General features: G+C 33.9%; 1 protein-coding gene across 1 annotated transcript in view; it reads right to left on the bottom strand.

Annotated features, from left to right (window-relative positions):
- LOC115437782 (guanine nucleotide exchange factor VAV3-like) overlaps positions 1 to 18437 on the bottom strand; it is a 210277-nt gene that overhangs the window by 183683 nt on the left and 8157 nt on the right. The window contains 1 exon segment of the mRNA XM_030161124.1: positions 10168 to 10284. Within this exon segment, the coding sequence (XP_030016984.1) occupies positions 10168 to 10284 (117 nt within the window).

Raw genomic sequence — 18437 nt, forward strand, 5'->3', positions numbered from 1 at the left:
GCAAGAAATGACTTTGAACAGTGGGAATCAAGGTGTTGGAGTAAATTAATAAATTTTCCTAAATTCTAGGAGTCACACATTTTTGCCAGTATGGCCATGAAATGGGCATTAAATTCGGTTCTAAGTAGTCTTAAAAAGGTCTTAAATTTAACTTGTAGGCCTGAAGGAACCCTGAATATATCTAGAAACCTCTGGCATACCTGTCTTTGTGTCCTTACTTACGGTGGTATGAAAGTTTATGTTAATTACAGACTGAGAGCAATTAAAAAAGGTATAAAAATTGTGTTATCTCATTTTTAAAAAATCCTGCAGGCGATTTGAAATAATTGATCTACTTTAAATGAAACTAATTGAACTAAAAGAAAGTTAAATAAGGGACAAAAAGTCATTTGCACTGTACACTGGGGGCTGAAAGCTAATATTTATTTTGACAGATATTTTAAAATCTAACATGAGATTTCACTGAGAATGGAGATTTTTGCATCCAAATATATGAAACTGATAGGGGTGTTAGAAAATATCGGTTCTGTAATATATTGCGATATTTCATGTCACAATACTGTATCAATATTAAAAAGTACTGTATCAATTTTCTTTTTTTTTAGGTATTTATTCAAATGCAGATAAGGCGGAGGTTCATTTCTGTTTTTTGTTTTTCTTTATTGTTTATGTCTTATTTATTGTTATTATTTAACACTGTTTTATTAAATAATGGTTATTTGACGCATCCTAAAAGCACTTTTTACTCTCAGAGTGGCAGGTGTTAGTTCCTTTGGAAACTAGGAGAATTAGAAAAATTTTGTGATATAGCATTAGATCCTGTTGTGTTCAAATAAAAATGTGTTTAGTATTTGTACATATTTCTGGTGTAATTCAATTCTCCCAGGAAATAATCTTTAAAAAACAAAGAAACAAACAAAAAAGTGTCTTTTTAACAGTATCGTGATATATCATGATATATCGTATCGTAATCCTAGTATTGTGATTTGTATTGTATCGCCGGATTCTTGCCGATACACACCTCTAGAAACTAATGATGTGATTTTGTGGAATGGTCTGTATTGAACATCTTTCCTCAAATATCACAGTTTAATGGTATTAAGGGATATGTGTACATGGAATTATTGCTTTTAAAGAAATGAAACAGAAGCTTTGGTATTGTTCTTGTTTAACTAAATTTTAGTGTGATTGAAGCATGAAACCGTCTTTTAAACGACAACATGTGTTAAACTGTCCCTTTTGAAGAGGAATTATAAATATAGTTGCATGTCTCCTCTTCTACCTATAGCCGATCCACCTTTTAAATTATTGATGGTATTTTATATGTATGTTCTTAGTTTTGTGATTTATGTATATTTTTTGTGTGGATGTATGGCTGTGATTTCTATTTTGTGTAGCATGAATAACATAAATCATTTATGACATAAAACTAACTTAAATGACAGAGGAAAGCATGCAAACACAGGGGAAATGTACATCATTACATTTTTTCAAAATATCAGTAACCATTTATTTTTTTTTAAACAACTGGGACACAAATTCTTCATTTTTGGTTTTATGAATGAACACATATTGCTTGATAAAAAATTGCAGTACCTGTGATTTATATTGACCTTGACCATATTGTGGTGGACTGTTCAGCGTTAAAGTCCACATAAGCTCTTTGGAAATGATAATGCTCTTATTGTGGTGAACCTATGGCCTCTCAGTGTCTAAAGTAAAACATACATATAATGTACGTTATAAAACACATTCATATATTGGATATTGTTAGCCTTATAGCATTATTGCCCAAGTCATTCACTAAATGGACAAAAGTATTGGGACATGTTGAATTCAAATGTTTCTTTTCTAAGAGGTCCGGGATACAAAGCAATAAGAACAAATGTTATAATATAGTTTTATATTGGGATAAATATCATATTGATTATTAATATTGATATTTATATCTCAAATCAGCATGAGTAGGACATCTTACAGCTGTAGAACATGATGTGTCTCAATATTTTTGTCCATCTAGTTTATGAACATCAATATTTCCATAAAGTTTAATGGCAGATTTTTCTTCCTAAGTGAGATGTGAAGAAAGTAGATGGTTAGTTGTGGCAGAAATGTATTATTTACAGTCAGAGGACAAAAGTATTGGGACATGTGGAATTCTGGTGTTTCTTTTCTAAGGGGTCTGGGATACAAAACAATAAGAACAATTGTCATAATATTGTTACCTCCGCCAAGGAGGTTATGTTTTTGCCAGGGTTTGTTTGTTTGTTTGTTTGTTTGTTTGTCTGTCCGTTAGTGTGCAACATAACTCAAAAAGTTATGGACAGATTTGGATGAAATTTTCAGGGTTTGTTAGAAATGGGATAAGGAAGAAATGATTAAATTTTGGTGGTGATCGGGGGTGGGGGGGCCCACGGGGGGGGGGGGGGGGGGGGGGGGGGGGGCATTTCCAACAAACGCTGAAAATTTCATCAAAATCTGTCCATAACTTTTTGAGTTATGTTGCACACTAACGGACAGACAAACAGACAGACAGACAGACAAACAAACAAACAAACAAACAAACAAACAAACCCTGGCAAAAACATAACCTCCTTGGCGTGGGGGGGGCCCACACGGGGGGCCACTGATCAGCCTTGGCGGAGGTCTGCGCTCTCCGAGTGCTTCTAGTTTTATATTGGGATAAATCTCATTGTATTGCATTGGTTAGTTTGGTTTAAATTAATCTCTGCTTCCAAAATGCCTCAGACAATTTCCTAAGCTCAACATCGATTTTTACCTCCGCCAAGGAGGTTATGTTTTTGCCAGGGTTTGTTTGTTTGTTTGTTTGTTTGTTTGTTTGTTTGTCTGTCTGTTTGTTTGTCTGTCCGTTAGTGTGCAACATAACTCAAAAAGTTATGGACAGATTTGGATGAAATTTTCAGGGTTTGTTGGAAATGGGATAAGGAAGAAATGATTAAATTTTGGTGGTGATCGGGGGTGGGGGGGGCCCACGGGGGGGGGGGAGCACTGATCGTTAGTGTGCAACATAACTCAAAAAGTTCTGGACAGATTTGGATGAAATTTTCAGGGTTTGTTGGAAATGGGATAAGGAAGAAATGATTACATTTTGGTGGTTATCGGGGGTGGGGGGGCCCACGGGGGGGGCCACTGATCAGCCTTGGTGGAGGTCTGCGCTCTCCGAGTGCTTCTAGTTTTTTTTTTTTTAAATCCATGACTATGATTTTAAACATTCTAACTCTAAATTTCTAAAATATTTTTCAAGCTCTGACTGTAAATAATAATTTTCTGCCACAACTAACCATCTACTTTCTTCACATCTCACTTAGGAAGAAAAGTCTCCCATTAAACTTTATGGAAATATTGATGTTTATAAACTATATGGACAAAAATATTGGGACACATCATGTCTACAGCTGTAAGATGTCCTGCTCATGCTGATTTGAGATTTAAATATCAATATTAATAACACTGGGTTACAAAAAAATGTTTTTTGCAAGTTGTCTAGGTTTTTTCAACTGAATTAGGACCATTTTGCACCGCTAAATCCAAAAATGACATCTGTTTTTCTCAATCAGGTCAGGTTTTTTTGCTAATTTGATTTTGAAAATTTTGATCTTCTCACAAAATGGATTACATTTTTGTAACTTTATCAGTTGATTTTTTATATAGTTCCCACCCAAAATAGGTTTTAAGAGAAAAAAAATAATTTTCATAAGCACACTTTATGAAACTTGTGACTTGATTCCTGTTAGGTACAATGGTGTATTCATCACAGATCAGAATACATCAGGCTTATTTTTGCAAGATCTTCTAGTCGAAGCCATTTCATTCACCTGTAATATTAAAAAAAACATTCATCATAAATTGGCAAAAGTAAAATCTTCAGAACTCATTTATTGTAAGAAATATGAAAGAATTTTGTATCATATGATGTGAAAATGCCCATAAATGTAAGCAACAATGTTAAAAAACCAATATGTAGCATAGTTCAGAAAGTTGACCTGATTGAGCAAAATTAATGTGATTTTTGGTTTCAGCACACCAAAATTATCCTAAATCAGCTCAAAAAACTTAAACAATAAATTTGTTGTTGACCAGTGTAATCAATATGATATTTATCCCAATATAAAACTATATTATAACATTTGTCATTATTGTTTTGTGTCCCAGACCCCTGTTGGAAAAGAAACACCTGAATTCAACATGTCCCAATACTTTTGTCCACATAGTGTATGAGTTAGGCTATTATGCTATGAGGCTAACGATATGCAACAAAAAAAATAACAAATGAGTAAATAAAAAAGATATAAAGAAAAATCTCTAGAAGGCTTTAAGGCAAGCCTACGCACTGAATGCAGTGAACTGTGGAAATGTGGGAATCAGCCTGGTCAGAGTGAATGCTTTCTTCAGTGGAGTTAAATCAGGCTCTTGTGCTGCGAGCAAGAGTCCACGGAGTAGCTGAGAGGAGCGCACTACAAACCCACTGACCTGGTAACACTGTATACACACAGCATCCAGCTCTCACAATAACACAGCAATAAAAAAGAAGTCAGACAATCCCTTAAGACGTGTACCGCAGAGATGCAAAGACCAGGAAATGAGTGAACAAATACTGAACGCTTTCAAGCTGACAGCGGTGTACACAGACCTCGACTATATCAGAGGGAAAAGGCATCGTACGTACAGCTCTGGCCACATCTTAGTTTATCACACTATGCAATACTACATATAATGTACAATAATCTGCTTACATTCAGTCATTTCTTCTCCTCTTCAATGCTGATTTATTTATTATTATTATTATTATTATTATTATTATTATTTATTTATTTATTTATTTATTTATTTTTATTATTATTATCTGCACTTTTTTCTTTTCTTTTTTTTCTATTTTGAATGTGTGTGATGTTTGCTATTTTTTATTTTAAATGTGTGCGTTCTGTTTTTTATTTTTAAAGGTGTCTGTTTTTAAATGTCCAGTCACTATCGATCCTGTGGGTTGCAATTTTGTTCATCATACTAAAGTTGAATGACAATAAAGAATCTTCAATCTTGAATCTATGGGATGAATTTATTAGTTTGAGTATGGGTATATGGCAGGGGTGTCAGACTCATGTCAGTTCAGGGGCCACATTCAGCTCAATTTGATCTGCAGTGGGCTGAACCAGTAAAATAATAACATAATAATATATAAATAATGTCAACTCCAAACTTTTCTTTATGTTTAAGAGCGAAAAAAGTAAAATTACATTATGAAAAAGGTTTACATCTACAAACTATCCTTTCTAACAATGTGAATAACATGAACAAACTGAAAAAAATAACACTATTCTACCTCAGTTTATCATTTTCACAAGTATATTATAACTTACAGATCATAGTGGATCAACAAACACACCAAACATTTAATAACAGGCACAATATTGGCAAAATTACACTTACTTCTCTTAAGACATTTCAGGTTGTTCATATTTGTTCACGTTATTCACATTTTTTTTGCTAAATTATACTTTGTTTTAGTGTAAATACATGAAAATATTTACATTTACACAGAGAAAAATTTGGAGTTATCATTATTTATATGTTATTATGATAGTATTTTACCGATTTGAACCACTTGAGATTGAATTTGTCTGAATGTGGAACCTGAACTAAAAGGATTGTTAATATCTTCAGTGTAATTTTTGCGTTTCACAAATTCATCCCAAGGGCCAGGACCCTTTGGCGGGCCAGATTTGGCCCCCTGGCCACATGTTTGACACCTGTGGTATATGGTGTCTATAAAAAGTACTTTTAGAAATGGAATCACTATCAAAACTAGAAGCACTCGGAGAGCGCAAACCTCCGCCAAGGCTGATCAGTGCCCCCCCCCCGTGGGCCCCCCCAACCCCGATCACCACCAAAATTTAATCATTTCTTCCTTATCCCATTTCCAACAAACCCTGAAAATTTCATCCAAATCTGTCCATAACTTTTTGAGTTATGTTGCACACTAACGGACAGACAAACAGACAAACAGACAAACAAACAAACAAACAAGCAAACAAACCCTGGCAAAAACATAACCTCCTTGGCAGAGGTAATAATAATTTGTGTTTCTAACTCTATAAAACCTGACGTGTCATCACTGACACACCCTGCACATATCCAGTTCAGATGGCTGTAACTCTTTCATTGTTTGTGCAACTGGAAAAATTCCAACGGTTTCTGAAACCTGAGATGTTACACTTTATAGGCTTTATTGGGTCATTCCTGTAATTTCACCCACGCCTGTACTAGAAGCTGGAGAAGAAGTGGTTTTAGCAGTATTATAACATGCAGTAAATTGTAATGATTACTGTATTTTTCGGACCATAAGGCACACCGGATTTTAAGGCGCAATATCAATGAACGGGTCTATTTTCATACATAAGGCGCACCAGATTTTAAGGTGCATTAAGCGAAGCAAAACATTCAGATAAGTCAAACTTTATTCATCTCACAACAACCACAATCACAATAACTCTCAACATTGTTCAGTTGTAACTGCCTTCGTGAAAGCTCGGACGACACTTGAGACTGATACCTTAGCCCAGGCATCCATGATCCATTGGCAGATAGTGGTGTAACTCGCCCGGCATTGCCTTAACAGGTGCCATTTTGGGCTCCTTATACACACACCATAATATTATGTTAAAGCACAGTACTACGTATTACTCCGCGAGGCTCCTGACGACCGTAATGCTCCGACAATCCATCAAGCGGTGCGGCTTTTTTGAGCACCATGTACCACATAAAATCGGTCAGTAAGCACAACCAGAATTAATACATAAGGCGCACTGGATTAAAAGGCGCACTGTCAGTTTTTGAGAAAATTAAAGGATTTTAAGTGCGCCTTATAATCCGAAAAATACGGTGTTAGATTTTGAAAGACCTGGGGAAAAAAAGTGCCCGTGAGAAATGGGCAAACGGACTCACTCACAGCACATTTTCTAACCTTTTCATTGTGACAATAAGAAAAAAACATCCTGGTGGACCATTTTAGGCTTAGGGTTTAAAGATGTCCTGCCACACATATTTCATTCCTTTTGTGGTAATGTCTGAAGTTCTACCATGGACTCTGTAACATTTTTTTGTCAAAAGAATGCCTTAGTTGCCAAGTTTCAAGCCATTCTAACATGGTAAAGAAAGTCTGCTGGAAGACTCGGCTCAATTTGCACTAGTTCTCATGAATATTCAACGTGCTAATGTGCTTGATTGGCTAAACTGCAAAAATCCAAATCTTACCAAGTCTATTTTTCTCATTTCTAGTCCAAATATCTCATCACACTTAAAATAAGACATAATCACCTAAAGAGTAACTTTTCAGTGAGATGTAAGAACTCATTTTTAGACAATAGATCTGTAAAATCTTATTTTTAGAAATCTTACCAAGATAATTTTCACTTGTTCCATTGGCATTTTTTTTTTTTTTTTGGCTTGAATTGAGCAAAAAAAAATCTTGAATTAAGCAAAAAAATCTGCCAATGGAACAAGTGAAAATTATCTTGGTAAGATTTCTTAAAATAAGATTTTCAAGATCTATTGTCTAAAAATGAGTTCTTATATCTCACTGAAAAGTTCCTCTTTAGGTGATTATGTCTTATTTTAAGTGTGATGAGATATTTGGACTAGAAATGAGAAAAATACACTTGGTAAGATTTGGATTTTTGCAGTGTAACAGCTAGCCAATGAGAGCCTGGCTTTTCAGGAGACTGCTGCGATGGTATTGCTCCAGAATTCAACAGAAACCTAAATGTGAAGCCTCTGCTGAACTCGCCAAAGTTGATGAAGCTGACACAGTTCAAATGTGAGGAACAGAGACTTAGTTTCTAATTATAGTGTTTGTGGCACTGTTCCAAAAATAAACTGAAGGCATTTGATCCTCAACTCTAGGTTCTCGGACAACATGGGCACTGTTGAAGTTCTGCTCGAGCATAGCGCACAAGAACGTTGACGTTCAGCCATCCTTACTGTAAACGGAAACTGTCCCTGAGCTAGACGAATTCTGTGGGCCAGTGGTGATTTCTCACAGACTGCAAGGGAAGCTCGGCTTCCCCTAAAATAATGAAAATTAAATGGTTAAATATGTTCGGTTGTGTTGACATTTCATTGACTACAAATGTGTTAGAACACGTTCATCTCAAAGACGAGTTCGTTCAGAATCAGCTTTATCACAATTCAACAGACTCGATGTTGTTCACTTTTCATCCATTCCCATTGCGCTGTTTTCTCATACGATCTCTGTTCAGTGCATTTGCCCGTAGACGCTCAGCGTCCATGCACTTCAATGGGACTAAGTGGAACAGTTTTTTTCAATGCCTCAAAACTGGATGACAATTGGATAAATGCCACAATTTTGTCCCACCCCCGGACACTCGACGTCTCTGGGGGTGAATGGAGCTGTGGGCGGAGCTCGGCTGGGCTGGACACCGGGTTTCCACGTGCTGATTGGAGGATCAGTCAAAAGGCTGAATCCCATTTGATTGACAGCTATTTTGAGATCTACTCCTTCACTGACACAGTTCAGTTGAATACCGTCGTGCATTCTGCTGTGAAATCGAGAGAGAAACCACTACGAAATTACTCGTTCATTTCTTGCACTGTAAATAAAACACACTCATTGTACTTCCTTGCTTCAATTTAACATAATTTCAGCGTTTTCTTGTTTACTCAGTACAATAAGGTCACTGACCATTTTCTTAAAAAGGAGTGGAGGGACGAATTTATGTTTAAATAACTTGACAATTTTTTTCTTTTATGTAAGCCGACAATGAGCTTCCCCTCTCTGAAAGACGAGCAGCCGCCACTGCTGTGGGCGTGGTCTCACCTGTGCAAGCTCATGAATACTAATGAGCTCAGGCATTAATACATCACACTGACCAGCTTTTCTAATTAACCTGATTTCTCCACTTATATTCTTTTTAGGGTTTTAATAGCAGACAGAGGAGGTAGCAGTTCCTTTTCACATTCACTACATAACACAAACACCTATGGACCTCATATATAAATATATTATATATATACAAGTAAAAACAGTTTTGTGTGGCAGGGCACCTTTAAAGGCTTAACAAGAATGTACAAAAAAATGTCAAAGTGAAAATTTTCAACAAAGTAATCAATTAATTGTAAATACACAACACAAGGTTCCAATGTGCTGTGATGTACTGTATTTGTGTAACTTGTCTGATGGAAATGTAGTGGGAAACAACATATATTTGGTTAAAGTACTTTTAGTGGCTTGCAAAAAAGCTATTACAAGGAACTGGAGAAAGACAGAACCACCAACAAAGCACCAATGAATCACAATTATTGAAGGAATATATACAATGGAAAAAATAAGTCACAAACTGTGACTATAAAAAGCAAAAATGGACAAAAAATGCAATAAACGGACTGATTACAGAACTCAGAATGGTGGAAGGACTCTATAATGTGAATGTAAGGTCGTGTAGTGTACCCAAGCTAGGTTTGTTAGTTCGCTTTTTGTTGTTTTTGCTGATTATGTGTTTATAAAATTTCAATAAAAACTTAGGTGAAAAAGAAAAGAAAAAATACATGACAAAATAAATAACTGCATAAATATTCATCCCCTTGAAAGTGACTGAATCCAGTTGGTGCTTGTAGACTCACAACCAGTGTAAAGCTATAGAAAAACACTGTCGTCTGCAGATTCACCATTAATTTGCAAACCACTTTCTTTTAATGTCATTATTATTATTTAAATTTATAGTCTGTAAAATACTATTGCACGAGTGGCACTTTCAACCTGTATTTTATTACATTTTATTATATTCTCTTATATTTTGCTCTGTACTTTGCACTGTTCTTTGTCCTCTGCCTTTTTTTCACTGTGTACGTGTTGATGTTCTACATATTTTATACATTTTACATATTTTATATTTTACATTTTGCCGCCTATAGTCTATTTTTATTCTGTTATATTTATACTGGAGCGAGTTTAATGCATACATACATACTGTTCTGTATGTACTTGTATATCTGAATGACAATAATGCATATGTTTAAGTCTTATTCCTCAGCTGTTACAGATGTTTCATGACTTTGACGAGGACTGCTATGATTCATCTCCTTGTAAGACAACTCTGTATTGTGTTCATTTGTGATCGTGGCTGTGGTCGTTACCTTTCCAAAATCTCGAACATCAAAAAGGTCAAAGGCCTCGAACAGGTCGCTTTTCTTCATCCCAAACATGTCGCAGCAGCAGGTCAAGAACATCCGAATGTTTTTCAGGCACAGGAACTGCACACAACAAATGACACTAATCAGTTCAATATTACATGTAATGTTTTAGAACAGGAATGTCAAAGTTTTTTTCTTTCACTGGCCACAGTCAGCCCAATTTGATCTCAAGTGGGTTAGACGTGTAAAAGAGCATAATAAATACAATAATAACCTATAACTAATGACAATTCTAAATTTTTCTCTTTGTTTTAGTGTAAAAAAATATTAAATTATGAAAATATTTGCATTTGCAAACTATCCAAACAAAAAGGATGTGAATAACCTGAAAAAAATGAAATTCCTTAAGAAAAATAAGTGCAATTTTAATAATATTATGCCTCAACTTATCATTTATACATGTGTATTATGGATCAGATCTACAAATAATACAAAACATTTAGAAACAGGAAGAATATTGTTGAAACTTCACTTAATTTTCTTTAGATATTTCAGGTTATTCACGTTTGATTGTTAAAGGATAGTTTGTAAATGGAAATATTTTTAGAACGTAATATTTTTTTCACATTAAACCAAGAAGTTGTTATTATTTATAGGTTATTATGCTATTATTTTACTTGAGACCACAGTTGGTCTGTATGTGGAAGTTGAACTAAAACCAGTTCAACACCCTTGACAGTATAATTTTTGCACTTTATAAATTCATCCCAGAGGCCGAATCGGACCCTTTGCTGGGTTGGTGTTGGCCCACTGGTCCCCTGTTTGACACCTCTGACTTACAGCTTACATGTTCTAGAAGCTATGGAAACATTTCTAAACCTATTTTATGTAGTTTTTACTGTTCTTTTATTGAAAGTCTTTTAAACTTTTCTTTTATTTGCTTTTATAATGATCTATCTATCTATCTATCTATCTGTATCTGTTACACTTTTAGGTAGGTTTTTTACATTTTCAGATTTTTCCACAGGTTTTCTATCTGAGATTCCAGTGTATTCAAGAATGAACGACTTTTCATTTGCAGTTTTTAATTCTAATACTAAAACTTAATATTTACACTTACACTGAATGGCAGCATCTATAAAGATACAATGATGCTCTTTATATTATTTATTTGGTGAAAATTACTTATTGTAAAAAAAAAAAATTTAAAAATACAACTACAATTATGCTTATTTCATATCCACTATGACTAGTGTTAATTTTGTATGTGGTTATATGTTGACTTTTGAAATGATGTAATGTGATTATCATTAATGTAATGTGAAACTTTCTGTTAACATGATTTTTGTCTGTGCCACATCTGATATATTTGTATTGATAATGACTCTTTGCTACTTCATCAGCTTTTGTCTTTTATTGAATTTTATTTAGAGTGCTCACACTGAAATGCACCAATGATATTTATTATACTAAATATATATTTGTTAGATTTAGTTGACTGCAATATTCACTTAAAAATAATATCACTATCAAACTGAATAATTCATACATCAACAGTAAAATATCAATTTTCTTTGGTTGGGAAAAATATCTATCTATCTATCTATCTATCTATCTATCTATCTATCTATCTATCTATCTATCTATCTATCTATCTATCTATTTATTAATAATTCATACATCATAATATAAATATTAATATATAAAAATAATATAAATCATTAATATAATTAATATAATTCATACATCAACAGTAAAATATCAATTTTCTTTGGTTGGGAAAAGAAGTGCAAAAAAAAAAAAAATCTTTCCATTCAATATTTTTGTTTTTGTGATGAAATTTAAAAGTATGATTTGGGGGAATTTAGGAGGTTGTAACTGCAGAAATGGAATGTAATATTTAGAATTATGTCTCCAATGAGACACTTTGTCACCACTTTATCTCTAAACCATACACTGGATGTAATGAGCGGATGGAGGAAATATGATGTCACTCAGCAGTTTCTGAACTGCTGATCTGAAGTCAGTTGTTAGTGAACTTCATTATCACTCTGGAACAAAGTCATTTTACAGTCTTGCTTGTGTACACTTTTAAACACAACTAGAAGGGAGCTGTCTGTCAGGAAATATGTGTTCAATTAAAACAACACAAACCCTGACAGTCTGACTCAGCGGGTGAGCAAAGTGTCACACAGACCTGTCAATCAAAGTCTGACATGACAGACATTAAATCTTCTCTGAAATGTTATTGATGGAGGAAAAATGGTTCGTCTTGTTGCCTTATCAGAGGTTCAAAATAAAACAAATGAGACTGGAATGACTCCAAGAAGTAGTAAAGTGTCATTATCAATACAAATATATCAGATGTGGCACAGACAAAAATCATGTTAATAGAAAGTTTCACATTACATTACATCATTCCAAATGTCAACATATAACCACATACAAAATTAACACTAGTCATAGTGGATATGAAATAAGCATATCTGTAGTTGTATTTTTTTAATTTCTTTTTTTTACAATAAGTAGTTTTCACCAAATAAATAATATAAAGAGCATCATTGTATGTTTATAGATGCTGCCATTCAGTGTAAGTGTAAATATTAAGTTTTAGTATTAGAATTAAAAACTGCAAATGAAAAGTCATTCATTCTTGAATACACTGGACTCTCAGATAGAAAACCTGTGGAAAAATCTGAAAATGTAAAAAACCTACCTAAAAGTGTAATAGATAGATAGATAGATAGATAGATAGATAGATAGATAGATAGATAGATAGATAGATAGATAGATAGATAGATAGATAGATAGATAGATAGATAGATAGATAGATAGATAGATAGATAGATAGATAGATAGATAGATAGATAGATAGATACTTCTGTTAAACCCACTTTTATTAGTCTTTGGTACATTTTTTTTGTGTATTTGGACCCTAATAGTTCATTAAGTTTGAATTTGAACCCTCCAGGTGCTGCAAAGCTATCTTTATATTCATTTTGGCAAAAATCGAATAGATTTCTACAACGTGTTTTAATTCCTGCTTAATTTGTTACGTCTATAACTAGTTACATTACGACATTTGCACATATAAGGTCAAGACTTCCGACGACCATTTCTCCGAGTACGACATAATTGTTTATCAGCAGCAGCGGTTGTAGTCCATACTGAAAATAGATCCAAACTTCGAGCCGATTACCTAAAATGTTCAGTTGTTGGGTGAACAGGACAGAGCAGCACAGCCAACAACCTGGAGGGGGTGGGGCCTGAAGTGGCTCATTTGCATTTAACCTGTTTAACCCTGACCATATTTTCAGGAGAAAAACGCCTAAAAAGACATACCCAAAGTAAATGAAGAATTACTTCACAATAATAAGGTTCATATGGATGTTCTTGGTGTCTATGGACATTTAGAGACCTCACAGAATCTATTCCCATTGTCTAAAATATTGTATCTGTTACTATGCCTGAGTAAACTGTAACAAACTAAAAGAGAAATTAGAATTTTTTTTATCCTCGCCTGTTTTTTTTCGGCTGGATTGACGATGATATGCATAAATTCATTGTTTGTGTCGGAGATTTTTTTTTTTTTTTTGTCATGTCGGATATTATAGCGTATATTTCACCCCACAAAGATTAAAAATCATGTTTGAACATTAAAGTTTGCACTAAAATACACTTTTGGTGTACTGTTATTAACATTAGGGTCTAAACTTTGAGCAAAAGTTGAAAAAAACATCCATTGTCCTGATTTATTATATTTTTATAGTAGATGAATATTAATATAATTTTTTCAGCCCACAGGTGGGCTGATAGGGCTGGCCAGCGCTCAAAACGACCTTTCTGGTGTCATTACTCAGAAACAGGGTTGTGGAGTTGAATTAATGAAGAATTCAGACCCAAGCAGAGCATTTACAGTTTATGCAGACCACAGGGAAATGTTTTAACCCTTTCATGCATAGTGGTCACTACAGTGGACAGTTACTCTACAGCTTTACTCTTGTATATTCATGGGTTTTGTTGTTTTAGTTCCATATCAACCAACACAGTGGACACTTATGCATCATCTCATAAACTGAAGTTCATACCATTATTGTAACTTTGCTGTTCTTGATTGGTTCTTGAGTGGAAATCAATTGTTAATATTTATTTTTTGATTATCATCTCCATGAAGTGAGTAATAACTAGTGTTAGAATATGTTAAAATGTGAGAAAACATCAGATTAGCTGCATTAAACATGGTTTCATTTCACTGTTTTCATATTACTTTATGATATTGGGTTTTAAATACATGTTTCTTTCCTTCAAGAATAAAATTCATGGTGTAGCTGAGTGGACATTTTTGTAACTCCATGAAAAACAGGTTGATTTAAAAAAAAAAAAAAAAATTCAATCACATTGTTTTTTGTTTTTTGTTTTTTTTTTCATGCCTAAAGAGGAATAAAAACACTCAGGAAAAAAATCTTGATTAAGGTTCTCATAACTCATGCATGAAAGGGTTAAAATGCATAATTTCATTGTTTTAAAAAAAGCCAAGTATCCCTCCTTTAATTTGATTCAAACTAAACAACATTGGGTCGGATCTACTAAGATCCTAATTTGCATGCAGTAATTTGCTTGCACAATCTAGAATTTTGCCTGTGGGGTGGAACCGTGGTTTGCGGGTGATTTACCAAGATTGCTTGTGTAAATTACAACAGGTGAAAACTCTTGGAGACCGCCTTATTTAAATGAGGGTTTTGCGTGTGCTACTGGAGACAATACACTGGAAAAACTGCTCTGGGATAAACCAGCACTAATGGAAACAGTGACTGAATGATCCAGATGAAGGAAATGTGACACTGAGTTGAGTGGAGTTATAGAAGGTAATGCATGACTCATTCATTCATTAATTTTTCATTTTAAAGCACAGGTGTCAAACATGTGGCCCAGGGACTAAATCCAGCCCGCCAAAGGGTTCAGTCCGGCCTCTGGGATGAATTTGTGAAATGCAAAAATTACACTTAACATATTAACAATCAAGGATGTCGAACTCGTTTTAGTTGAGGTTCCACATACAGAACAATGTGATCTCAACTAAAACAATGGCATAATAACCTATAAATAATGACTCCAAATGTTCTTAGTTTAATGTGAAAAACATAATATTACATTACACCTATAAATAATGAACTTCAAATTTTTCTCTTAGTTTTAGTGTAAAATCTTACATTAAATTATGAAAATATTAACATTTATAAACTATCCTTTAACAATAAAATGTGAAAAACCTGAACTTTTAAAAGTGAAATTTTGAGGTGTAATATTGTTAAAATTGCTCTTTTTTTCTCAAAAAAATTCAGTTTTTTTCAGGTTATTCACATCATTTTGTTTGGATAGTTTGTAAATGTACATCTTTTCATAATTTAATTTTGATTGCAGTAAAACAAAAAGAAAAATTTGGAGTCGTCATTATTTACAGGTTATTATGCTACTGTTTTACTGGTCTGGCCCACTTGAGATCAGTTTGGTCTTAATGTGGCTCCTGAACTAAAATGATATAATTTTTGTCACACTGTAGCCTAATGTTGGTACGTATTTTTTATCATAATCATCAGGAGTGGAAAAGAGTCCCATAAAGTGTGTGTTGGGGGGGTATACGTCTCAATTATTTTTTCTTCTGTCAATCCAAAAATGTTCACACAAGGGTGAAAAATGCATTTTCTGCATCTGGTTTCATCATTTCGATGTCTCCTAACCACTTCCATGTGTGCACAATTACGCATCCAACCCGTTTGCACCTCTTGTTGAGACGTGTTAAACACAGACGCAGTTTCTATGAGCAAAATTGCTTTCAGGTTTGATAAATCACTTCGCGTGTGCTAAATTAATAATATATTTACATTTTCTCCTCCACCACATGCACAATTGCGTGTAAACACCTCATATTGCATATTCATTGTGCCAAATGTACTAATTGGATGCAGATGTGCGATTTTGCATCTTTGAAAGACACAACCCTTAGTGCGCACTGTTAGTAAGGCAAGGCAAGGCACGTTTATTTGTATAGCACATTTCAGCAACAAGGCAATTCAAAGTGCTTCACACAGGACATTGAAATTCAACGATAAGGGAAAAAGAAACACATTTAAAACATTATAAAAGAAACATGTAAAAGTTGATTAAAAACACCAAGTAAGAAAACAACACAAAAAACCCAAAAATATAAAAACACACACATATTAACCATTTCATGTATACTGGTCACTAACAGTGGACACTTATTCTACAGCTGTTCTCTAGTATATTCATGGATTTTGTTGTTTTGTTTTATTTTGTTTTTTTACACATATCTTTATTAAAGTTTTAAGACATTACATATCGTTTCTGATATGAATTGGTAACAATTGTGTACATCTCCCCTGAGTGTAATAGTTATAGTTTTCACACAATTATCAGTAAATGCATGTTTCTTTGCTTCAAAAATTAAATGCATGGTGTCCTAGCTGAGTGGACATTTTTGCAACTTCATGAAAAATAGCTTCCTAAGTATTGTTTTTTATTATTATTACTATTTTTTTTTTTACGTTTTTTTTGGTTTGTTTTTTTTTTTCCATAAGAAAATTTTCAATCACATTGTTTTTTTTCATGCCTAAAGAGAAATAAAAACACTCAGGAAAAACTTATTGATTAAGGTTCTCATAATTCATGCATGAAAGGGTTAAAGTAAGAGTTGCAGTGCAGAGTTTTGAAAGAGAATATAAAATGTAAAAAGTCAAAAGCCTTTTCGTCAAAGGCAGCAGTGAACAGGTGAGTCTTTAAACCTGACTTAAAAGAACTCAGACTCTCAGCAGACCTGATATTTTCTGGTCGTTTGCTCCAGATGTACGGAGCATAGAAACTGAACGCTGATTCTCCATGTTTAGTTCTGACTTTTGGAACACAGAGCAGACCTGCACCAGACCACCTGAGTGGTCTGGATGGTTCAGACTGGACTAGAAGGTCTGTGATGTATTTTGGGCTTCAACCATTCAGTGCTTTATATGTTAGTAAATCACTTCGTCCATTTTTTTGCATGTGCAATGAGTTTGCACATGTTTTAATGCATGCAAACCTTTAGTAGATCCGACCCATTTTGTCATGAAGCTGCAGAGAATTCGAGAAACTGAAGCCGACTACCCACTGAGCAAACTGAAAGTTAAAAGTGAAAGTTTTTACAGTGTGAAACGAAACCCCTATCTCTATGCGCTGTTGGTGTCACTTCCTAATAGCACCTGCGTCTACATGCAGGTTTCACACATAAACTGTTGAACTGATTAGGGCTAAACGTTGATCAGCTTGACAAAATTCATTTACACATCAAATTCAGTAACATCATAACATCCACTGTAAGAAACTGTACCAGTGTAATTTGGTTTTTTAAAAAAAAACACATTATTAAGTGTTGAGTACATTATGTGACAATTTGTGGTAAAAACAGAGCTGTAACAAGATTCTTGAGAAGAGATAAGGTGCTTTTTATCACAGCTGCTCATCATAGAGACGCCTGTAATCACTCCACCACCCCCCGGGGCCCTGTTTGTCTGAGCAGGAAGTCCACAAAGGCTTTATACCAACACCAGCCTCATACTTGTGATTACAGTCACAGCAGCTCAGCCCATATTCAGCGTCTTCACAACGGTATTTTTAAATTCTTATCAAGGACAATACATTTATTGTTGGTCTGATAGGACTGATTTAGATGTGAGCATGTGTGACTTTATTCTTTTTGCATTTTTATTGGAATACACTGATCATTAACTGAATGTGCATATTATACAGAGCTAGAATAGAATAGAATAGAATAGAATAGAATAGAATAGAATAGAATAGAATAGAATAGAATAGAATAGAATAGAATAGAATAGAATAGTCTTTACTGTCTTTGTGTGTACACTAAAATTAGGAGTACTACTCCAGTCAGTGCAACAATATTAACAAAACATCAGTACTACAGAAAATTAGAATAGAGTAAATATTAAATTACAAAACCTAAAAATAAGATAAGAAAATACAAAATCAATTTTATAATTTTACAAAGTAACATAAAAATAGAGCTAAGTAGAATAAAAAACAAAAATGGACAAAATACGAATAAATACACATTTATAGTATTAACAGTTTGTGACAGTATGTATATCTATGAACAATATTAACATTATCATTATTATTATTGCTATTTTTGTCACTTTAGCCACTTTAACAAGTGTGTTTATATTTTTTTTATCTCTTTATTTTTCTATTGTATTAATGCA

Source organism: Sphaeramia orbicularis, chromosome 17 (genome assembly GCF_902148855.1).
Source record: "Sphaeramia orbicularis chromosome 17, fSphaOr1.1, whole genome shotgun sequence".
NCBI classification, from domain to species: Eukaryota; Metazoa; Chordata; class Actinopteri; order Kurtiformes; family Apogonidae; genus Sphaeramia; species Sphaeramia orbicularis.